This window comes from Scardinius erythrophthalmus (genome assembly GCF_964197995.2).
Source record: "Scardinius erythrophthalmus genome assembly, chromosome: 6".
Lineage (NCBI taxonomy): Eukaryota > Metazoa > Chordata > Actinopteri > Cypriniformes > Leuciscidae > Scardinius > Scardinius erythrophthalmus.
Window position 1 is genome coordinate 36,780,693 of NC_138226.1, and position 26,058 is coordinate 36,806,750.

At 42.3% G+C, this 26,058-nt stretch overlaps 1 protein-coding gene across 1 annotated transcript in view; it reads right to left on the bottom strand.

Annotated features, from left to right (window-relative positions):
* Positions 1 to 25,824, bottom strand: part of galnt13 (polypeptide N-acetylgalactosaminyltransferase 13) — a gene marked incomplete at both ends in the record, with an annotated part of 116,042 nt that extends 90,218 nt beyond the window's left edge. Inside the window, one exon of the mRNA XM_081367403.1 lies at positions 25,683 to 25,824. Within this exon, the coding sequence (XP_081223529.1) occupies positions 25,683 to 25,824 (142 nt within the window). The remainder of the gene's footprint in view (positions 1 to 25,682) is intronic.
* Positions 25,825 to 26,058: the final 234 nt, after the last annotated feature.

Sequence of the window (26,058 nt, forward strand, 5' to 3'; positions counted from 1 at the left end):
TCAAATGTCTCCTTGCTATATTTGACACGTTCATAATCATTACTTTTGCCGGTTCTTTGTGACAGCTGTTATGTGCGTTATTTGCAGCACTGCGTCACCCTCCGGTTACATGAACGCGTCACCACTGCATCAGCACCAGAACATGGAGATTTTATTTTAGAGAATGATCGCACAACAGACATTAGAACATTAGATATTCTATAATTAAATCAACTAATCGAATATTCAAAAATCGTGACTCATCCCTGCATGGAATCTCTTTTTTCTTTTCCCATATCTTCACTCGCGTCTCACCCAAAGACGCGTTAAACGTTTCTTCCTTTGTTCGCTTTTAGGTCGATTATTTTCGTATTCTTTACTGTGTTAAAGTAGAAAAACGCTGTAGGACAGATAGCCAACATTTGTACTTGTAAGTCAAATTATTTTTAACACAGTTTGTGCTTGTTAGACATATGATAATTGGTAAGGCGCGTCAAGTTCATTTTGTAAAGCGCGTTTCACACGCGCGGGTGATTTTAGTTTTGCTTTCTCTGGCAGCGCGCAAACAGCTTAAATGCCTTGCCCTTGTGGAAGATAAAATTCGCTCTTCATACCTTTTACAAGTAGAAAACGTGGATATCAGAAACGAGATCGATGGTCTCTTTCCTGCTCGTGTCCACATCCCTCTCAAAGCGCAGAGCGGTAGGTTTTATCACGCGCCTTTGTGTGGAAAGTTTTTTTTTTTTTTTAATAGATTCAACTTTATTATATTATGTAAGTTACCAGTATTTACTGATATTTATTTCAATGCTTTTCAGGCTTTAGAGTGTTGTTTCTTTTTTTTTTTCTCAAAACACCCCCCCCCCAACCACCGCAACACCGCCGGTATTTGGGTCCATTACTACCGCGGTGATAAAAAACTGCCACCGTCACAGCCCTAGTAATTTCTTTTGGCAATGCAGGTAAGCTATGGGTGGTAAGCTCCTCTCTGAACGCTCTTGATTACAAATTATTCTGCTTGTAACAACTATTTCACTGTAGCACAATAGTAGAGACTTAGCACAATAGTGCCACAATCTGCAGGCTCTTTCTGTATCATCAGACGACTTGTAAGTCTGGGCAACATGTATGAGAAAAGCTATGGCTCTGACTAATGACCTCCACGAAGAGAATCGCTCGAATCGTTGACATTCAAGATGAAAATCATCAGATACAGTAGTAGCAAGAGGACAAACTTCTGTATCCAACTCTGGCTCGAGGAGGTCAAATTCCTTCTCCTCCAGAGACAGATTCTGATCCATTTACGACAGGAAGGCAGGTCCTGTAAGCCAGGTGGTGGTGCCCAACAGAGCTGCTGGAATGGAGCAGGTGGCGTGGTCTGAAGGGTTATGCTTAGTAGACACATTGTGCCATTGCATTGGGCTTGACACTCTGTGGATACAACTCTACTATCCGTGTAAAACTCCACAGCATCTAGAGTGAAGTCCAGCTCATTTGTGATTGTCTCTGCTATCTCTGCAACTAAAACTGCAGCTCCTAGTTCCAGCCTGGGAATGGTATTGGCAGTTTGCTGAGCTAATTTCGCCTTCCCTAGGACAAACCCGGTGTGGCATGCTCCTTCACCATTGATGACACGAAGATATGCCACTGCTGCAATCGCTCTGACAGAAGCATCAGAGAAAATGTGGAGTTCCTTCCTCAGAGCTGTAGAGAGAGTAGTATAAACATATGTTTTAGGAATCTCCAGCTGTTTGAGATCTTGTAGGGATTTTCTCCATGCATTCCATGCTTCTTCTTTATCTTCAGGGAGAGGGCAGTCCCAGTCAAAAGCCTCACCTGAGAGTTCTCGTAGCAGGAATTTCCCTTAAATGATGATAGGGGCAACAAACCCAAGTGGGTCGAAGAGAGGCTTCTTAATGTCTTTTATTTGTGTACACTCATAATAAAAACAAAATGTTGTGTTTTTCGTAAATTAAAGAAAATAAACATAATTCGCGTTCTGCCGTCTTTCTCAATGTGAAGTTCATTCTGAAACGCGACAGAAAATTACATGTAACTCAGCGAATGTTTGTCACACAGACTTGAGATGTATGTCTTTACAAAGCTTGGAGTCTCTATATTTAAATTATGTAAATTATATAAAAAACAAATATTCTCTGTTTAAGTAATCCGTATGAAAGCAATGACAGTTTCTCAAACGCGTCCTCATTAACTCTAATGTGACCACACCCACGTGCACACGAGCAATTGACATGCAAATAGTCCACGTGAAGGAACGCAGACCTGTAAACGCCCATTATCTCAGAGACTCCAGTAACGTACTCATCTGCTTTTCATCGATTTTGGAAGACTGTGTTTGTGATCTGCTGTTTACCTTGGGTTTACCTCAGAAGAATTAGAAAAATGCGATTTGAAGATGAGAATGATTTTTAAGGTAAGACATGTCCACTCATAACAGTAAGCATGTTATTGTTGTATAAACTTTACATTGTAGCTACTAGTTAAACTGGTGCCAGACTAAAATTTATGTTATGAAATGAGATTGGAGTAAAAACATGAAGCCTAATGCTAAATTTATATACATGTAGGCCTACACAAGGATGTTTTTATGTTCGATAATAAAACACAGCATGATATAAAAGTAGGCTAGTATGAGTGTTTACTCTAATATGGTGAATATTATAATGTTTAGACCCGTGTTTACTGTTAAATACTGTGTTTGTAGATATATGCTCAAACGTAGATATGTGTAATGTAGTAACAATAATGTTTCATAGTTTGGAGCGGCTCAATCGCTTCAGTAAATGGTCTCTGCACGCGCTGCGAGTTTGAGTCACTCGCACTGTGCGTTTGAAAAGCAAAACGCGCCAACATTAGGCTTCATGTTTTTACTTACTCCAATCTCATTTCATAACGTCATAACGAATGGAAACATTTGAAGTAACATATGATATTTTTCTCTTAGATTTTTCTCTAGTGTAGTGTTACTGAAGTGTTCAGTTTTGACGATTTATAGGCCGCCTGCTATAGGCTATTGTCATTATTATTTTATGCAGCCCTACACTTATATGCCTACAAGGCCTGTCTCGGGCCTCAACAGTAACATGGACAAGGCTTTAGAGGTGGTTGACATGGTTCATCTCCAGCAGGAGACAATAACCTCAGTTGAGACTGATTCATGACGTAATCACAAGTGCGATCAGAAACTTCTCTCACATCAGAAATCCTTTCTCTGAGCTCACTATCTGCTGCTGCCTCCAAAACCTTCGCCTCAGTGATGGCTGCTGCCACCTCACTTTCATGCTTTATAGCTGACAGAGACGCTTCCATGCATGCCTCTGTAACTTTCAGTTGAGCCATCTCAATCAAGATTTCAGATTCTTCTTTAAGGAATTCAGTCCTGGCCCGTGCAGCTTCCAGTTTTTATAGCGAGCCCTGGCAGCAGCTATGCTAGCCGATGAGCTTCTAGATCTATTAGTCGAAGCAGAGGCTATAGATCTTGTTTCTAATGCTTGACTTCACTCTGTAGCTTCCTCAACCTCCGTAGCATTCTCCGCCATCATGAATTGCTAATACCGTCTAGGAGTACAGGACGTGATGATGAACGAGGAATAATTTTAATTTAACCCCCTGAGGTCGGCCTATCAGTGAAAAAAAATATAAAAAAAAAAAAATTACTTTTTATCTTATATGCTTGTGTTATACATCAATCGATCCTGTTAAGTGTGTATTATTTTTGTGTATACTCACAATAAAAACAAAGTGTTGTGCTTTTCGCCAAATAAAGAAAAATAAACATGATGCGAGTTCTGCCTCCTCTCTGTCATTCTGAAACGCGTCCGAAAATGATCTGTAACTCAGCGAATACTTCTCACACAGACACGTGAGATATGTCTTTATGAAGCTGGCATTCTCTTCTTTTAAGTGAAGTAATTAATATAAAAAACAAATGTTTTCAACCCATGTAATCCGTTTGAAAGCAAGGAGAGGTGCGTTTTTTTCCTTCTCCCTCATTATCTCCTAATGAGCTGAGGCCGCCCCGCCCCCGGCGGCTATTCACATGTAAATAGTTTAGGTAATCTCTGCTTCGCACACGCTAGCGAATGCCTTGATCAATGCCTTGAAAACGTACTCGGTTACTAACGTAACCTCGGTTCTCTCTAGAGAGGGAACGAGTACTGCGTAATATCTTACGCTAGGGGAAAACCTCTTTTCCACGAGATATTGAAGCCAAAAATTATCCTTAATTTTGCAATAATGTAAAACGCATTGCAGCAGCCTGCAGCCATGGGCGAGACAGCTCGCGCGCCCATTGGCTGCTCTGCGGCAACTGCACCAGCCTATCGAGAGAGGCCCCTCATGACGTCGTAACCAATGAGGGCGCTTCGCGCCCAATGCGTCATGTCCCGCCAAAAGAGGGTGGGGCTCGACTATAAATATAGCCTCGAGAGGCTGGTTTGACCAGTTTTTATCGCCGAAGCGAACTGGAGCATGTGCATGCACGGCAAGATACGCTGTACTCGTTGCCTCTCTAGAGAGAACCGAGGTTACGTTAGTAACTGAGTACGTTCTCTTACGAGAGGTTCTCTCGTACTGCGTAATATCTTACGCTAGGGGAACACAGTGTAAAACGCCGTGCGTGCTTGAGATACAACACTAAAGTCCCTAGGGCAGGTGCCCGGGGCTCATACAGTGCCTAATCACAGAGAGTCCGGGAAGAGGGGCTAGAATAGCATCATTCCTGTAATATAGAGCTCTAATAAGAGCAGAATAATCAAGTGTTTCACACAGCCAGGGCGAACTCGGCCTGGACTGATGAATATGGGGAACTTATGCATGTCCACAGAAGTACACGGGCGATCAGTGATCGACGCTCTAACTGTTTCAGCCTCCTGAGCCGATAGCATCGGGCAGGCAGTACTGACATTTAAACCGAGAGCAACTTAGCTTGCAAAGCGGGAACCTCGAGGTTATAAAACCTTATAAATGTAGACGGGGAGGCCCAGCCTGCCGCCATACAGATATCTTGTAAGGCAATCCCACTAGACCAAGCCCACGACGAGGCCATGCCTCTTGTGGAGTGCGCTTTGACACCTAACGGGCATTGCATGCCCTTAGATGTATAAGCTAATGCTATAGCGTCAACTATCCATCTGGATAAACTCTGTTTTGACGCGGCTAGACCCTTAGATCGTCCGCTGAACAAAACAAAGAGCTGCTCCGTCTGTCTGAAAACAGATGAGCGAGACACATAGGCTCTTAATGCCCTGACCGGGCAAAGGAAGCCTGCGTCCCCTTCCTCACCAGATACCGGCAAGGCCGACAGGGAGATCACCTGTGCCCTAAACGGTGTGTTGAGGGATTTAGGAACATATCCGTGCTTTGGTTTGAGTATGACTCTCGAGTCATTAGGTCCAAACTCCATACACGTCGCGCTCACTGAGAGCGCTTGCAAGTCCCCTATGCGCTTCACTGAAGCGAGAGCCAGAAGAAACACTGTTTTGAGAGACAAGTGTTTAAGGTCTATTAATTGTATTGGCTCGAATGGGGGACCTTTCATGGCTTCCAGAACCGTGGAAAGGTCCCAAACGGGAACCGAGGGAGGTCTGGGATGATTCAACCTCTTAGCTCCTCTAAGGAAGCGAATGACCAGATCGTTCCTTCCTAGTGACTGGCCAGACGTTGGTTCAGCAAACGCTGCTATGGCCGCCACATAAACTTTGAGCGTGGATGGGGCTCTGCCCTTATCCAGAAGCTCTTGTAAAAAGGAAAGAACCTCCGACACCCCACAGTGTAAAGGTGAAGTGCCGTGCGCTGTACACCAGCTAGTGAACACAGACCACTTTGAGGAATAGAGCCGTCTAGTAGATGGAGCTCTAGCCTGCGTGATCGTGTTTAACACTCCCGCTGGGAGGTTAACGGGTACCCGTTGATGGCCCACACATGTAGGGACCAAAGCTCCGGGCAAGGATGCCAGATCGAGCCGTTTGCCTGCGAGAGGAGATCCCTCCTCACCGGTATCGGCCACGGGGCGGTACTCGTCAACTGCATCAGGACTGGGAACCAGGCTTGGTTCGTCCATAATGGGGCGACGAGCAGTACCGGGCATTCGTTTTTTCTGATTCGCTCTAACACTTGGGGTAGAAGTGTGACAGGGGGAAACGCATAGAGCGGGCAGCGGGGCCAGACGCGGGCCAGCGCATCCCTGCTCTTGGAGAAAAATTCCCGACAGTGCGCGTTCTCTTGAGACGCAAATAGGTCTATTTTCGCTCTGCCAAATGTCTTCCACAGCAGTTCGACTGTCTGCGGGTGTAGAGACCATTCTCCTGCCGGAAGATTGTTCCTGGACAGTCTGTCTGGTCCCACATTCAGGTGGCCGGGCACATGCGCTGCTCTGAGCGAGCGCAGATTGTGTTGAGCCCAGACTAGGAGGCGTTCCGTCAGCCTGTGAAGGGCTCTGGATCTGATACCTCCTTGGTGATTTATATAAGCTACCACTGACATGTTGTCCGAGCGGACCAGGACGTGGTGCCCTCTTATGTGGGGACAAAAACGCCTCAGCGCGTTGTCGACTGCCATCATTTCCAGGCAGTTTATGTGTAGAAGCTTTTCCCGCTCTGACCACTGGCCGAAGAACGGTCTGCCCTCTAGCAGCGCTCCCCATCCCGAGGTTGAGGCGTCCGTAGACACCACCTTCACACTCGAGGAAGTCCCCAGGCTTACACCTGACCGGTACCAATCGGTCACTGACCAAGGTTTCAGAGCTGCGATGCATTTCTGATCGACCTTGAGGCGCGAGAGACCGGAGGTCCACGCTCCGCGCGAAACGCGCGGTTTTAACCAGTATTGCAGCGGGCGCATGCGAAGCAGACCCAGCTGAAGCACTGAAGATGCTGATGCCATGAGACCCAGCATTCTCTGAAACTTTTTGAGCGGGACTAAAGTGCCGTGGCGAAAAGTTTCTGTCATGCGCTGAACACTCAGCCTGCGCTGCGGTGATAGCTGTGCTGTCATAGACAGCGAGTCCAGTTCTGTACCCAGAAAAGATATTTTCTGACTGGGAGACAGCGAACTCTTTGCCCAATTGACTCTGAGACCTAAATTCTCGAGGTGATCGAGTAATATGGTCCTGTGTTCTATGAGCTCTGATTGTGATCGAGCTAGAACCAGCCAATCGTCCAAATAATTCAGTACTCGTATGCCCCGGAGCTTGAGGGGAACGAGTGCTGCATCCATGCACATCGTGAATACGCGAGGTGCCAGGGATAGGCCAAACGGCAGGACTGTGTACTGATATGCCTGGCCCTCGAAGGCGAATCTCAAAAATCGCCTGTGACGTGACGCTATTTGTATTTGAAAATAAGCGTCTTTCAGATCTATCGACATGAACCAGTCCCCTTGGCAAATTTGCGAGAGGATTTTCCTGGTCGTGAGCATCCTGAACCGTCGTTTCAGAAGTGCTCTGTTCAGTCGTCTTAGATCCAGAATGGGTCTGAGACCCCCGTCTTTTTTGGGTACCAGAAAATATCTGCTGTATATACCCCCTTCGCTCTGAGCCTGTGATAAGGGTTCTATAGCCCCTTTGCTCAGTAACTTCGCTATTTCGGCTCGAAGTAGGTGTGCAACCTCCTTTCCCACCGTGGTTTCGATTCGCGCCGCTTGGCGTTGCGGGCGTCGAACAAACTGTAGCGAATAGCCTCTTTCTATAATGTTCAGCACCCATTCTGATACCCCAGGAAGCTCTGTCCACGCTTTCGCGTGAGTAGCTAAGGGCAGAATGATATTCGGGCTCTGGTCGCGGCCTAGTGGCGGGCAGAGAGCACCGGTGTGCCGTAACATGAACGCCGCGCTTGCAGCGCATGAGACTGGGGGCGCACTGATTACAGCGGGCAGCCTGCCCGCACTCAGTTCTCTTACAGCGGTGTGCTGGGAGAGAGCGAGCGGGGAGCGAGCGGGGTTTATTATGTCTGTAAGCGCATGAGGGCGCGTGACATCGGACCCATTCAAAACGCTGAAAACACCGTCTGTTTGTGCAGACTGTATGTGCGTTGGTTTCGTTTTTACAGAAACCGTGAGACATGTAGTGTGTAGTGTTTGTGGGCACTGGGACATGGGCACAATCACTACATTTGGTGCACAATCGACATGAGTCGATTTTATTTGTGCGGGCCGTGTGTGGCGGGCCGTGTTTGTATGTAGTAATGTGCACTGGGCAGTGGGCATTTTTATTACACTCATAACACCGTCGGCCGTGGCCGGAATACCAGAAAATACACTCTTTATGGGATTTATCTGGGTCGCCGTAAAAACGGCGTTTGTGTGCAGGCAAGCGGGCTGTGTTACCGACTTGTTTACTGCAGAATACACTGGAACAGTCGCAATTACTGGAACTGGACGAGCGAAAATTTTCGGTGGGAGTCCGGCCGCAGCGGGACTCGAACACCGTCGCTTTCCTAAGCTGGTTAGGAAGGCTTAGGGGCCTCGGGCTTTATCACAATCTTCGGCCGTGGCCCGCGCGGCGGGGGGCGGCGGCCGGTGGATCGAGAACGCGGCCTCTGATCCCGGGTCTGACGGCGCTGTGGGGCGACGGCAGGTGATGGTTGTGGCTGGGAGCTGCGAGAAGACGGCTGTTTTGAGCGACCTGCTGCGGAGCTTGAGCGCTTGGGCAGGAAATGTTTCATTGCCTGCGATGTCTTCTGAACCTCAGCGAATCTGTCTGCGAAGTCCTTGACAGAGGATCCGAAGAGGCCAGCGGGGGAGACGGGGGCGTCGAGAAACGCGGAGCGCTCTGAGTCCGACATCTCCGAGAGCGTAAGCCACAAATGTCTCTCAGCCACGGTGATGGAGGCCATGTTTCGCCCTATGGCCTGCGCGGGCAGAGAGCACCGGTGTGCCGTAACATGAACGCCGCGCTTGCAGCGCATGAGACTGGGGGCGCACTGATTACATTACTGATTATTTAGTAGCGCGAAGGGCGAGATCCGTCGCGCTTCTCAAATCCAGAAGGCTCACAGCTTCCGGTCCTTCCTCATCCATTTTTCGGAGAAGGTTGGCCTGGAAAACCTGGAGAATGGCCATAGAATGGAGCGCCGAAACAGCCTGCCCGGCGGCGGTGTAAGCGCGACCGTGCAAGGCTGACGTGGTCCAGCGGAGGGCGGGCAAAGATGGGCGGCTACCGCCTCCTCGACGGGAGGGAGAGAGTGGTACCCTTTTTCCTTGGCACCGTCAACTACGGAGAATGCCGCGGACACGGGAGCACGCACTCTGGCTGAAAAGGGAGCGTTCCAAGACTTAGCTACCTCTTCGTGAAGCTCAGGAAGAAAGGGGGCTGGTCTTGAAGGCTGTGAAGCACGGTCCCTTTGCAGAAAACAGCCGTCGAGACGGTTGTGTGCAGGCTGCTGGGGCGTCGACCACTCAAGGCCGAGGCTCTCGACGGCCTGCTTGAGCAGACGCATAAGCTCCGCTTCAATGCTGGCTCTTTTCCCAGGGGGCCGGTGAGAAGACAGTGCGAGGTCCGCGGAGCTCGACCAATCCTCACTGCCCGACGCTAGGAGAGAGCAGCTGTCGTCCTCCTCACACACAGCTTCCTCGCAGTCCTCCATGGCGGAAGCGGCGGCAGACAGCGGCCGCTGACCGGCAGCGAGAGACTCGGGTGAAGCAGGCGGCGAAGCTAGCGGGCGCACCGGCGAGCTTTCGCGGGATGGAGGAGGTTCCGGGACCCGCTGAGCGCGGCGCTTTTTACGGCGCGGCAACGCAGCGGGCGAAGACGCAGTCTCGGAGAAAAATGCCCGGCGAGTCCGCAGAGTCACCATCGGCATTAGCTCGCAGTGAGGGCAGCCGCCGTAAGCGAGCGCGAGAGCTGCGTGATCCTCACCCAGGCAGGAAACACAGATGACATGGTGGTCCCCGTCGCTGAGTGGAGCTCGGCATGAGCCACAGGATGTACGAGGCATCTTGAAAAAGACGCTCGTGCTCTTTTAGAGAAAAATGTGTGTCGCGGTGGCGAACACACACAGCAGTAAAAGGATATGTACGCCGGAAGCGTGAGCAGGAACGGTGACTGAAGGCGGCGAGTTGTCGTCCAGCAGCTTCAGGTATGGCGCTAATCCCGCTGAGTGCTTCTTCAAACGGCGCGGCTTCCTCTCTGGATCCAGCGATGCGTAAGCTTCGCTTGAAGAGATAAAAACTGGTCAAACCAGCCTCTCGAGGCTATATTTATAGTCGAGCCCCACCCTCTTTTGGCGGGACATGACGCATTGGTTACGACGTCATGAGGGGCCTCTCTCGATAGGCTGGTGCAGTTGCCGCAGAGCAGCCAATGGGCGCGCGAGCTGTCTCGCCCATGGCTGCAGGCTGCTGCAATGCGTTTTACATTATTGCAAAATTAAGGATATTTTTTGGCTTCAATATCTCGTGGAAAAGAGGTTTTCCCCTAGCGTAAGATATTACGCAGTACGAGAGAACCTCTCGTAAGAGAACACGAAGTTTCATCAGATCAGATTCACTGATAATTCATCGTGTTTAGAGAGGATGGCTCGTTTCTCCGGCAAAGACGCCCTTCAGATGATTCTGGACAGCGAGGAAGAATTCACCTTTTCCTCAGAGGAAGATTGTAATTCAGACGAAGAACGGCAGCATTTTCAAGAGCGAATTGATCCCGCAGAGGATACAAGTTCAGAGTAAGTTGTTTACTATTATATAATTCCTTTTCTGATAATATAGAACTTTATATATATTTAATTTCTGAATTTTCAGACTATATTTTCCCTAGTTTTGGCTAGCTTTAGACAACTTACAGGAACGATTGCCTTACAATATCCCTAACATCCGTGGAACGTATATGCTCAAGTGTAAACTTTTTTTTAAATGTGATATTGCTCTTTAAACATATTTGTATATTAAATATATTTCACTCAGTTTTGATTAGCTTATGACACTGATTCATGCTAAAATACTGCATTATGCATAATGTAGATTGTTTGCGAATATCTGCTTATAGGTTATAGCCTATGTGGTTTAGTGCAACTATATTTCAGCCTCCGATAAAATATGTGATACTGTCTAAATACATTATATTTTTATATAAATGTTCTGGTTTTGGTTGGCCTATGACAGTATTTATCATGCTGCATATGTTTTTGAATACAGACTGTGTAAATGTTTTAGTGATGTGTCGTTCGCGAACGATCCGTTTATTGCGTGCTTCACTAAATGCGTGCGGTCTATATGGCCCATCAATGGTCCATAACCATCAATTGCTCATCAGTTTACTTTGAATAATGTATGCTAACAGTTTTATTTTAATTTTATTTTTTTAGGAATGTGTCTGCTTCAAGCTCTCCTTCTCCAGCACCTCGCAGAGGGGCACGCAGGTGTCGTTCAGTTCTCAGTGCGATCGAGAATCATACTGAGTAAGTACATATACGTAATATTTTACAGATGAAATGTAGCCTAATTGTGTTTACATCATAATAATATAAAAGTAGCCTATACCTATTCTTGTGTGAAATGACAAAAACCGTTGTCTTTTTTTATCCATGGCCATTAGTGATTGATAATGATAATACAAGTTCTTTTATTGTGTTATCAGCATGCTCGTGTTTTTTTTTTTTTTTTTTTTTTTACAGATGTGACATTGAACATGTCCAAGCACCTGTCCCGAAGAGAGCCAAGTCTAACCAGCATGCAAGCAACAGGCAGTCCACTCTGGCATGGAAAACAGAGACTGATGTTGACATGGTTCCGCAGACTGTGCAATTCTGTCCTGCACGGGAAATTGGACCACAACTGAGCCCTGTAGACTCACATTCGCCTATGAGTCTATTCAAACAATTTTTTTCAGAAAGTGCTGTGTCAACTCTGTGCCACAACACAAATGCTCAAGCTGCCAAGGCAACTGCATTTAACCCTCTGGGCGCCACGGTCGAGTTTACTCGACAAGATGCGGCACTGAATAAAACGTCCGATTTTGTCAAATAGGGTGTCAAATTTCGTTCAAACTCCCCTCCACTAGTTGGCAGACATGTCATACTTCATCCCCGACTCAAAAAAAAGTCATGCTTCTATACAAAATCTTCGAGCTAGAGCGCATTGAATCAGTGCGAACAAAAGCGGAGCTAGTGTGCGAGTGAGCCATTTTATCAGAGCAAAATTGTCAACATCAGCGAGTATTTGCATTAGAATATTATTATTATTATTATTATTATTATCTAATGGCATCAATAAAGCTTACCCGGAATGAAGTGTTGTGTCTTCCTATCGCGGACCCTGATTCTGAAGGGGAATAACATTATCTGCCTTCAGAAAATGACGGTGATTCTGAAAGTGAAAGTATAGCCCTACATCAAGTACAAACGGTGAATCCTTTGCCCAATATAACGTTAGATGGTCCTTTTCCCAGTGTCAGTGGTGGGAACAATGTTTCCCGGGGTCGGAGTGTTCATCGCGAAGTTAGCAGGCGTGTTAGTGTTGTGGGGAACGAGGCGGCCGCGGGAGATTTTTACCGCGCTAGCCGTGCCCGTGACCGTGTGCCCCTCCACAATCGCGGCGACAGTATTGTGGTGGAGACTTTGTCTAATGCCACTGGGTATGTTAGACGAGGTCGAAGTATTCATAGGGCAGTTAGGGGTCAACGTGGAGGCAGGGTGGGGAGTCGCAATGACAGTAGTCCGAGCTGTGCACACTCGTCGCGCGCGCGAGGCAGATCTGGCCGCGCCCGCGCGCGCTGCTGCTCGTAGCAGGAGAAGAGGCGATGTGACACGGGGCAGAGGGGCTATTATGCATAGTCTATCGCAAGACCACACCATGAAACACTACAAGAAATGTCACCTGGATGAATAGGGAGTCATTATCTCTACAGCAAAAGCCCTGCAACAATTGTTTTTGTCTGCCATTTATTACACTGTTGATTTACTATCTATTTCCCTGACCATTTAGTAGTGTACAATATGTGTTCTTTTTTTGTGTGTTCATGTCCTTGTGATGTGTGCGTCTTTGTCAGTTAAAAAATAAATAAATAAATAAATAAACATCAACAAAAAACATAAAAATTCTATAATCCAAGATGGCCGCCACCATATGACGTCATAATATGCAAATTAGATGGGAAAATGTAATCCCTACATAAACTTTGGGTCATCCTTAATATTTCTCTAATTTACAGAAAGTCTCTATCTTTTATCACTTTTAAGATATAGCCTTTTGAAATTAAGATGTCAAAATCGAACGTTTTTAGGAAAAAACCTCTGGCGCCTAAAGGGTTAATTTAATTTAATTTATTTTGCTCACATTTGATTTGCTTAGAGCAAATTTAGAACATTTAGTTCCTCCACATAGAGGAATTACAATAAAACAGATTGAAAAACAAAACCTTTGAATCTCCTCTTCTTTGTTCAGGCACCTGATGGCCCATTAGCCACTGGAAGAGTGTATGTCACACCCCTGGTCTGAATCTCATTAATATTGATGGGCCATTACCCCTCCCATGCATAAACCTCTTCTGACAAAAAAACTGTTTTAGAAAGTTCAAATCAATGTACTGTTTTATGAGAACGATAAGGCTGGATAATTTTCACATCATTTTGAAGCCAGAACTCAAAGCTACACAATTCATTGTTCAAAAGTCTTATTTACACATATTTAGTATGTGTTTTGTGGTCTTATTTCTGCAACTTTCATTTTTATTTTTTCCAATAACCACGCATAAACATTATTCTCTTAAAAATTCAAACATATACATGCATGTTGATCAGATATTTTGGTAGCCCTGTTTGTACTATATAGAGTGAATTTACACCTTTGCCATTAATATGTTTATAAATAACTCGAAAAAGCACAAATGTCAGAGCATGTCAGAACACCTCCAGGGCCCGGAAAACAGCTCAGACTCCAGAGGGTTAATTAATCAATCAACGATACTATTGATCAGCATTACCAAACGTGGACGTTCCACTAGAAACAAACATTGATGTATTGTTTTAATGTATTACTGTGAAGCTGCTTTGATACAACCTATGCTGTGAAAAGCGCTATATAAATAAACTTGACTTGACTTGACTTGACTTGAATGATGGAGTTAGAGCTTGATTTCCTTGAACTTTAGTACCTACTTGTGCGAGTGCCTTTTTACTATTCGGTCCTAGATGCGTGTTCCATCTACGCAACACTGACAGATATCTAACAGGAGTCAGAAAAGGGGCAGACGCAGGAGTAAAGTTGAAAGTTTTACTGTTATATTCTTTCCTCTTCTTTCTCTCTTTAAAAAAAAAAAAAAAAAAAGCAAAGCCTTTCTGAGGCACAATATCGTAAAGGAAACAGAGAGATGAGACTTGTTGGCCAACCGCATGGAAATAATCTGGAACACAGCGGTTATTTCCTGGTTAACCCTATTAACCCAAGAGTTACATGATCTAAACCAACCACTAAGAAAACATCTTACAGTCATCAATTTCTTTTGTTTCTTTGTAACACCAAACTGCCACAAGATGGTGCTAAGAAATAAAAAAATGTGTGCCATGACGTGGTATATGAAAACAAAGAAGACTTTCAGAGCCTTCACTGCAGCTAAAATCCATCAAAACTGGCAACCGTGTTCTGAACCATTGATCCATGTTATAGGATCTGTCAACACAGACACTTTCTGTCCTTGACTTAAAGGGGACCTATTATGCAAAATTCACTTTTACATGGTGTTTGGACATAAATGTGTGTTGGCAGTGTGTGTACACAAACCACCCAATAGTGATAAAAATCCACTCACTCCTTTTTTATTAATCCCCATAAATCATAAGCAGTGTCTCCCAACGACCTGTTTTCAGAATGCGGCTTTAGTAACGTCACTAAAGCCACAGGCCCCGCCCACGGGTGTTAACAGACACTGCCGTTTTAACATAGACCCGCCCTGATCAAGTTCACAGCGAGTTCCGCCATTACGACGAGAATGTCTCCCAGCATTGTAGGTGTTGTGTGGCTGGATGTATTAATCCACATAGTTCTCTCTATTTACTCCCGAAATCTGAGGCAGCCGCTGAAGACGAGGTGGAAATATTTTGTTTTCAAAGAAAATGCTCCCTCAACTCTACCAAAATTCATTTATGTACTTACGCACTTCTTATACTGTGTTTACTCAGATCTTACGGTTATTTTCGGGAGTAAAACTGACGCTTCATCTTTTGTGTGATGTACAAAAAACTTTATTAAACTCATCAGTATATTTTTGATCATCATTCGGACCTGGTCCGAAACAGCAGACTTGTAGGCTATTAATAGTGGATACATACAAGCAGATGACAAATACGTTATAACCGTAATTAAACTAAACTACTGTATACCTGTTCCATCTCCATACAGCACTCTGACTCTGTAGGCATTATTGTCCGACTCAGGGTCGAAATTAACACCGTTACTGAGAGTTTCTTATATTATCATCATTCCGTAAGATGAGATTGTCCTGAGACTGAGCGCGAGCTCATGAAGCTCTGCCCCCTGTGCCAGGTTTACGGTTTACTTAGTTTTCCCAATGTATTTATAGCCCTGTGATTTCAGTTGTCATTAGCCACTTTTCCATTACAGATTTGTGCACAACTTGTGTGATATTTTCTAAATGTCAATTAAAAACTATTGCGAAATGATGCCATTTCCATTAACCGATGTTATGCGACTGAAAAGTCTTTTTTTTTTTCTCTTGCGATAAGTCATTCCAAAAATCATGGCAATGGATCTTGGTAGGTTTACATATATCTCAGCCACCGCACTAGCCATTGTTTTAAAGGGCACCTATTATGCAAAATTCACTTTTACATGGTGTTTGAACATAAATGTGTGTTGGCAGTGTGTGAGCAAAACCACCCTAGAATGATAAAAATCCACCCAGTGTTTTTTTTATAATCCCCATAAATCATAAGCACTGTCTCAGAATGAGCTGTTCTAAGATTCTATGCAATGTGACGTAGAATTGTACAGGCCCCGCCCACGGCTCCTTGATTGACACTGCAGTTTGAGCATTGACCCGCCCTGAGAGTTGACTGAGAGTTTCTGTTCTGATATTATCAGATGAGATTGTCCTGGCTCTGACTGTGCGTTCACACCGGACCCGAATAGCTGAGCGCGAGCTCGTGAGGCTCCGCCCCCTGGGCCGTGCAGCAGCAGTAAATTTACATTTAAAGGGCACACACTAAAACAGCATGTTTTTCTGAGCTCCAAAAAAGACAATTTAAACATGCTGTAAAAAATTAACTATAGTCATAATAGGTGCCCTTTAAATCAAAGGAGACATAGGCATGTTATCCAAGCATTAATGGCAAGAAAAGACCCTAATACTTGTGAGTGGCACATATAAGGTGATTCTGGATGTTTCTCCCTCATCTCTGCTTTAAGGTCTTGATTGTGGCATTTATTTGTTGTTTAGAATCCAGTATTCCCGTAATTCTTTTGTTTTTTATGAGTTTAATAAAGGACTCTGTCTCGTCTTCTGTCCAAACATACCACACCATCTACGTCAGGCGACCTGTAAATGCACAAAAACTGTTTCCATTGCAGTTTTGCGAAATATTCCTTTTTCGAATTGCCTGAAAAACCACCTCATGCGAGCGTAAAAACAGTTTTGCAATATATGGGAGTTTTTGCGAAATTGACGCGTTTCCATTGAGCGTATTTTCAATTCGCAATTTCAATTTGTGCAATTTGAAAGGTAATGGAAACACGGCTATTGACACATTGTGGGGTTTGCGTTTATTCCTTGATACTCTAGCGATCTCCTGCATGTTTTGTTTTATGTTAATCGTTTTTGAAAATGACAGCGTATCCTTTATCATATGTGTTGGCTAGCAGCCACACAGTTACACTCTCAGAAAAAAAGGTACGAAAGCTGTCACTGGGGCTGTACCTTTTCAAAAGGTACACTTTTGCTCCTTTTAGGTACTAATTTGTTCCTTTTAGGTACTAATATGTACCATTAAGGTACCAATATGCACCCTTTAGGTACAAAAATGTACCTTTTAAAAAGCTCCCGTGACAGCTTTCGTACCTTTTTTTCTGAGAGTGTACACAGTGAGATGACAGAAGGCATGGAAAAGATTGTGTACAACAGACTTTTCAGCAAACTTTTGATCATGTTAATAATTTAGACGCCGTATAAATTTGGTAATTAAGTACGATAGAGTAGGCGTTATAGGTTAAGCCCATATTTGCCCTGTGGTAACTGAAGATGCTCCTTCAAAAACATTAAAGTAGCACATGTTTGCTAGTGAATCATTTCCAGGATTTTCACCCTCCTACAGACTGCCCTGCATCTGATTACTAGAAAATGAAAACAAAAACAGTATTTATACAAGTAAACACAAAAACAAATGCATAATTTAAACAGCCAACAGATAATAACTCAGTTTTTTGAGTTTCTGAAGAAAATGTGAGTGATTTTGCCCTTGGAAAACTCACTGCCACAATGCTAGGATGCATTCCAAGTGGTTACTAGGGTATTACAATGTGGCTGTTAAGATGTTGAGTTGTTGCTAGGGTTTTATGAATGGTTTGAACGTCACTGTGATTTGTATTCTACAATATTATTTGAGGGTTTTTATCACTGCCTTCTATAAACCTACAGTCTGAACTTTCCCAGAGCGATAAATCCATCTGCAGAAGACCAGGTTAAGAGGGTTCAATCCAAACCTCTCTCAGCCAATCACAGTCCTCAGTAATGGCTTATCTGATCTGTTGGGTTTCTCAGTTAAGAGGTCAGGGTGAACCTGGTGGTCTGCAGGGGCAGGTTTAGACAGGATTACTCTGCAGAGTAGAAGCAATATATTCAATGTACTCTGCAATATAAGAAGGAGTGATGTGACTGCAGTATGACGAAGAGCAACTTATCAAGGTCTTTGACAATAACTGCAAGAATGAAAATCTGCAGCATCGCTTCTTAACGTCTGTCTTCAACCTTCACAGTATTTCAAAGCAGAACACCAGGGGATTTGATATACCCTTACACACTGCTCTCTTACTTAGCTGCCTAATTCAAAAATAGCATCCATTTGGGCACAAGGACAGCCCATAATATCATGTCATTGAAATAAATCTGGAAGCGTTGTCCCATACTCTCTGTTCCAAAACCTTGTTGCCTTCATAAGCAGTATTTTAAGCTTTTTGAAAAGGAAAGACACCACATTATGGATAAATTACAAAGCAGCAATACTTTGTGCAGGAGACAATGTACTGTGTCAAAATGTACTGCTTTAATCATAATAAAAAAATATAAATCCAAGATATCAGACAAAGTGAAAAAAAAAAGGTTAATAAGGTATGAGGTTTTGGAACAGAGCCGATCTGACCCTTTTAAAGAGATTCTCTAGAGTTATTCATAAATGTCTAAAAGACGTTAAATAATTAATACTCACTAAGCATCTCTCTTTTGTTTTATTATAATGTAAAGCTCTGTTTCATTCTCAGTCTGGGAAGAGGGTAATGTATACTTAATGATGTAGCAATTAAAATGTGGAAGCAACAATACCCCACTGCATTACTATATTGATCCCAGTACAATATTTATTAACCTCTGTCCTCTCTTTAAGGTGGCTGTTTTTGTGATACATCTCATCTGTAGCGAGAACAACTTAATAATTGTCTGCACAGTAAAGCTAAAAATAAACCAACTTGTTTTATCTTTTGAACAGACTAAAAGTAAAATCTTCCTTAGGATATTTGAAAATGTATCTACAGTAGATATAATTTTAAAGAGACATGAAATAGAAGGAAACTCTAAAGACTGGACAAGACTGATCACATTAGTGGTGTTTTCATTACTATTACTACACTTAGGGCCAGATTAACTAAAATCTTGTGCCAGCGCAAACCCTCTTTTGGTGTAAAAAAAAAAAAAATACTGTCAGGATTTACTAATGACACACAGTGAAAAAAATTGAAGTGAAGAAAGGCGTGGACAGGGTTATTTTTGCAGCTGCCCTTATTGGATATGTATTTGTAGAAAATTCCCTTTCAGATGCAAAATTTATGGGAGAGTATTTAAATTAATAATGCAAGGTGATTTGTTTGTGCTCGTCAATTTACTGTATATGCGCCATTATTTAATGCCCCCAAAAAGCATGTCTTAAAGGGGACCTATTATGCAAAATTCCCTTTTATAAGATGTTTGAAAACCAATGTGTGTCCGCAGTGAGAACAACCAGCCTATAATAGTAAAAAGATTTTTTTTTTTTTTTTTCACAAATCAAAAGCAGTCTCTTCAAACGAGCTTATTCAGATTCCCCCCTACAATGACGTCATTGTAGTAGGGAGAAGCCCCGCCCACAGCCGGTGACGATCTGCCCCACTAGCACAAACACAGCCCTGTGTGAGAAGCACAGTTTTGTAGCACAGAGAGTCCGCCATTTTTGTATCTTCGCTGCAGCAGCTGGAGATGTACAGTGCCTGCGCCAAATAGGCATTACAAGTGTTGTGGTTTGGAATGCACCAATGAACATAAGAGTCTCCATAGACTCCCACTATCTGAGTCACAGAGGACATGGTGGTTAAATTAAATTTTCGAAGGAAATGTCCCGAAGAAAATCACTAAAGTCTTATACTTCTGCGCCAATCATTTTGCGCCGGTCTGCTTTTCAAAAAATGGATTTAAAAAAAGGTTGATTCTGAAAGATGGGTCAATACCAACACTTCGGATCCAGACAAAGTAAGCATACGTCATATGCTGTGAGTCCTTCCAAATTTCCTTTCTGAAAGAGAACTTGTTGGCACTTTCCAAGAGGAGGCGCTGTCCGCCACGGCAATGGAGGCCGTCCTTCTGTGCCAACCTGCATTCAGATACATCTCTCCTTGATTTCTGAGTCTGCTTGCACATTACAAGAAGATTACATTCATCTGTTTTGGATAAAACTGAAAAAGCTTTACAGCTCCACTCACTGGACATTACATTTTAAAAGTGCCAACTGAAGCACCATAATGTCATTTTGCAGAAACGTTGCTACAGGCACATTTTCCCAATGAGCCTGGGTTGCTATATAAGATACTTGCTAGCCAATGAAGTCAAACTCTATAATTAACAAACTAATTAAGAGAATCAGTAGGTAATACGAATTCAGGCTAAAATATAAAGGTAATAATTAACAAGCAATTATGGACCTAAAATCATTATAGTGCATGTTGGTATATGCACTGTACAGGTATAAAGGCTTGCTGAAGTGTATAAAATTCCCTGCTTGAAACTGAACTTTCAAGTTTTGTGCTGATTTCATAACCTTTAGATAACCACCTCTTGCCATCAGGGCTAGCTAATCACTGGCGATGACCTCAATAAGAGAAGATCTTTAAGCTGGTCCGACCTTGTAAAAAAAGCAATCTATCGCAAATAGTTGACAGACTGCAGTGCTTCTAAGCCCTGCTCTTTCAGCATTGTGGCTGCTTTGACCTCATCTGTCTGTTTAATACCCTAATTGCTTTCCTGCCATTATTAAATCCTGAATGCATAGATACAGATTGTATTTCAGACCGACACAAGCTTCCTGTTTGTCCAGTTCATTAGAAGCAACAAGTAGACCACGGAATCTGAATACACAAGACATTTGATGAGGCTCAGAAAAAGACTGTGATTATGGTTGTTGGTGGGCCACATCTAAACCTGAAAGCAGCTTACGGTACGAGTTAAACCTGTTTACCAGGCAGAGCATTGAAGTGAGGACAAGGATCTGATGATGCTGGGATTAAACAGTAAGAAATGAGCAGCTGGTGAGCACACTTCAAGAGATTTCAAGGCCAGAAAACAATGACAATTCACTTCATATTGAAAGTTCTGCTTGAAAACAGAAGTGGCTTGATTATAACATCGGTCCCACTTTAGATTAAGTGGCCCTAATACCTGTGAACTTACATGTGTACATAGTATTTAACTACAGTGTAAGTACACATTGGTACATATCTACAGCTGTAATATTTGTGTAACTACACATATGTAACAACCCATGGAATGGAATGTGTAAGTACAAATGTGTAACAGGACATTGGTAACAACACCTTTTTGGGTCCCACTTTATATTAAGTGCCGTTAAGTACTATGTACTTGCATCAAAAAATAAGTACAATGTACTTATTGTGTTCATGTTGTATTGTAAAACACTTTTGCTGTTATTGAGGTGTGATACGGGTAAGGTTAGGGACAGGTGTGGTGGATTGGGTAGGTTTAAGGTGTAAGGAAAGGGTCAACTGTGTAATTATAAATGTAATTACATAAATTAATTACAGCTGTAATTACATGCATGAATTTTTAAAATGTAGGTACAATGTAAAAACATGTAGTTACACAATACGTACATTGTATCAAATTATTAATTTCAATGTAAGTACATAGTACTTAAAGCCACTTAATATAAAGTGGGACCCTTTTGATCCTTTTTTCACTTCAGTAAGTACACATGTGTAACAGGAATTATGTAACTACACTTTGTAACAACAATATGTATTTACACAAGTTATTTCACTTCCACATGCATTCTTAAATACTGCAGTTACCAGTTTGGAATACACTGAAACTTTATGAAAACCATGATGATTCTTATGTGTATACCATGTATTTATGACTGGCAGGACTAATATTGACTAATAACAACTAAAGTTTTACATTGTGATACCAGTGTACTTACATGGTAAATCCTCAGGAACTGTCCACTTAATATAAATTGTAAAACGGTCACAACTTACTGTGTAAGTAAGTTGTGTAATGCTCAACCTAAACATCTGTGTAACACTATAATAACAGTGTACTTACATGGTAACTCTGCAGGAACTGTCCACTTAAAAGTAATTTAACAATTGCATGGGTGAAACGCCCAAGTATTAAACATTGATCACTTCTCAGTAAATAATGTATAGAGGACTGCGAAAAAACAAAACAAAAAAAAACAATAAAGCTAAACAATGTTTATTAATACACATTACACTCAACAGTGTAATAGATTCTGAAGTAAAACCTCTGTGTCCTTTAGACTGCCTAAAATAAAACTAGAAAAACTCTGCCACTGTGAAAGTAAATCTGCTTTTAACATACTGACATGGTTGGAAATTAAATACATTTATATCCAAACTGGTAAATTCAGGATATAAGACTGCGTGTGGAAGTGGAACAACTTGTGTAAATACATATGGTTGTTACAAAATATAGTTACATAATTCCTGTTACACATGTGTACTTACTGAAGTGAAAAAAGTGTTGTTACCAATGTCCTGTTACACATTTGTACTTACAGATACCATTCCGTGGGTTGTTACATATGTGTAGATACACAAATATTACAGCTATAGATACTATGTACCAATGTGTATTTACACTGTAGTTAAATACTATGTACACATGTAGTTACCATGTAAGTTCACAGGTATTAGGGCCACAATATAAAGTGGGACCACCTTGGTCAAAATGTATTTAAAATACATTTATTTCACACTAAGTATAGTACAAAAATCCATTAACATATTTACTGACATATCACTTGAGACTTAGGGCCCTATCTTGCACCCAGCGCAATTGACTTTGCACCCGCGCAAAGCGGACTTTTCCCTCCACAGACACACGTCGGTAAACTTGCAAATACATTTGCGCTCCCGGGGGCAGTTCAGCGCAAAGAGGAGGTGTGTTCCGGCGCAAACGTTCCCTGATGCTATTTTGCAGGTTTAGAAAACAATTACGCCACTGACAAGAAAAAAATAGTTTAAAGTCAGTGGTGCATTGCGCATGTTATTCATATGCTATTTTAAGGGCGCATGCTTGGCCATAATCAATGTAGCGTGTGCACAACACGCATACACTTTGATTCTCTCATCTACACAGAAGCAGCAGTTTTCATTTTTGCAAATCATACATTATTACAATAGATAGATAGATAGATAGATAGATAGATAGATAGATAGATAGTTTATTATAAAAGTATACATCTAGCTTACACAATTACCCAAATTATTATACGCCTGTTTAACCGAAGCTAATCTGGGTGTGTTTCTCCATCCCCAATGTCACTTTTCTCTCTGTGAACCGCTCCTGGCGTGTGCCTGGCAAATCCGCCGTTATAATAATCCGCCGTGGAACAAGTGCGCCTGCTCTTAAAGGGAATGTGAGATGTCGCTCTGATTGGTTTATTTCACGTTACGCCCAAACCACACCTATGAATAATGAAGCTACTTCAGACCAACCCATTTTAGATTTGTGTCGGGCGCAAGAGTCATTTATCCCGCCGGTATAATAGCAACAGCGCCCAAGACCCGCCCACAAAGTTACTTGCGTTTCGAGCTTGATACTTGCGTTTCAGATCGTTAAAATAGGGCCCTTACTGATATAAATATTATAATTACACTTTATTTGGAGTACTTCTTTATTGAGTATTAATATATATTAATATTAAGCCTAAAATGTGTTTCAATATCACTATTAGAAAGGATAATATGATCACTGTATAATATCAGTCTTTAAATGCAAGATATTTAAAGTGCACCTAAAGTATACTTGCAATAGTTACATTTAAACACAATCAAATATACTTAAGTATATCTTCAGTAGAACCTCAGCACTACTTCTGGATAACTTAAAGGTACAATATGTAAGAATTTTGCATTAAAATATCCCAAAATCTCAAGGCCAGTGTTATATATTTTAAGTTGATTACTTACAATATCCCAAATGTTTCCAACTATTTTTAAATCGTGAGAAAATTGCGATTTTAACCAAGGAAACGGGGCGTTAGAGCAGGGGGGAGCTGGGAGTCGCCAGTCAATTGCGTCATATCCGCGTTACCCTCGGTTTCCGCTCGTACTGCGTGGAGTCCTGGACAAATGCGGAAGTTGTAGTTGTAGCATCTATCAAGCAACAAACGTTAGCTTGTTTCGTGCTGTCGTTATGGAACACAATTATTCTTTACCGATTGCAGCTGGTTCTGTCGACAAAGCATGCTTAATTTTATATTTTCCACATGTAGTATGGTTACGGTTATGTTTATGTAAGGAAAGTATTATTGCTTTAGATTTGTGTTTAACGTTAGTTTATTGACATTGTTTATCTGGTGTTTATGGCAATGTAAATAAATATAGTATGTGTTATACATAAAGATTAATCAGTATTTTGGCAAATGATGTGGGTATGTTCGAATGTACTTTTACAACAATTGTTTAGAACACGCAAAACTGCGCGGCGTTATCACAACAATGAATTCGACATACAGAAACATCTATGATAGCCAATGTAGTATTAAACCTTACTTTTATTGCTGTTAATTCATTTTAATGAAATAAAAGTGTGATGAGGTTCAAGAGTCAGGAAGGAAGAAGACGGGGTCGGCGTTACTGGGACTCATACTTTATTAAAATAAAACAAAACAAACAAAATTCGCGCACAACGTGCATTCACCATGGCAACTACGACGCACAAAACAGTTAAAAAATGAGAGCTCGGATCCACCGGTTTTCTTTCTCTGCGTCCAATTTTCTCTCCAGTCTCTCTCTCGATCCAGCGCAGCTTATAAGCGGTCTCTCCACGCCAATAATACTGCAATAAGGTGTTCGTCATTTGCACTTGACCTACTTGCGTCCCGCTCGTCTCGTTTCTCTCTCTCTCTCTCCCTTTACAGACCGCGCTGAACCACGCCCCCTCGCCACAAAAAGCATGTCATTAAACACAACATTTATAAAAATAGAACTTCACCCCATCCATGAACATGATTTTTCGATTCCCGTCTGACTGATTTACATCCATGGTGGAATTTAAAACGACAGTTCCCATCATTCCACGCTCCTTCACATCGTCATCAAGCTACGCCATGGTTGTTTGGAATGTAGCGCCCTCTAGCGGCAAAAAATTATTGCATATTGTACCTTTAAGTACATTTTGTACATCAAGTACAAAATTAGCTGTTCCAATTTAGCAGACTAATTATATCAATTTAGTATACCAAAAGTACAATTGCAGGGTATTTATATTAAGTACATAAAGATGTAAATGTATTTGTAGTATACTTAGCATTCAATAAATGTATTTCAAATACATTTTGCTATATTTATTTTTCACTAGGGCAAACTTTACGGTTTTATTCATATCTATACGCTAGAGTTTTTTTTACAAAATAGTTTGTTCATATATCAATCATCTGATTTATATAACTTTTTTTTCCTAAAAACTGTGAATTTTTTTCTACTGACTGTTTACCGTATTTTTATTTTATTTTATGGAGTGAGAAAAAGAGATATTCAAAATTCCCACTGTAAAAACCTATTACTCTAATATGAAAATTAAATAAGTAATAATTTTTAACATGACTTGTTCAGATTTATATGTTTTGGAATATTGAATGTAAATGAGTGCATTATCAATTAGATAAGGCTCATTTTAATTTTTAAGCATTACTGACGAAGTATGGTGGTATCTATTAGTTAAAATTTGTATCGTTCTCCTGCAGTGTCTTGCCTTCATTATTTAATGAAAATGTTCTGCTCAAATGTTATTTGTGCTTTGGCAAACATTCAAACTGGTGTGTTTGCATTTGCCCTCAGATGTATTGGTTGAATAAAATAAAGCAACCTGCAATCTGAACAAAAACCTGACATTTTGTGTTTCACAGAAGAAAGAAAGTCACACAGGTCTGGAAGGACAGTAAATGGTAACCGTTTTCATTGTGGGTTTTAGGTAATGAATAACCCTTACCATTCTGTTAAACGGTCTGACTCACCTCTGAGCGCAGGCAGGAGTGAGTGTTCCTTCTTGCTATCGCATTTGTTGCACTCACTGAAGTACAACAATAGGAAGACGTCCACTAGTACCCAGACCAGAGAGGTGGTCAGCACCACCTTACAGTACACAAAGCGTCTCATGAGCCCCTGTTGGCGTCAGGACCCCACAGATGGGCAGATGAGAGGGACACAGGAGATGGGGCAGGGGGAGTTGTGACAGGACACACCTTGAGACGTCATCCCACTGGAAGAAAACAAGAAATGCATAAATATTATAAGATTGAAATCCTTCTTTGCAAAACTCAGATAACATAGAGCAGATACACTATTCATTTAGCCTTCAGAAATGATACATAGCAAGACTAGCAAGAGTTA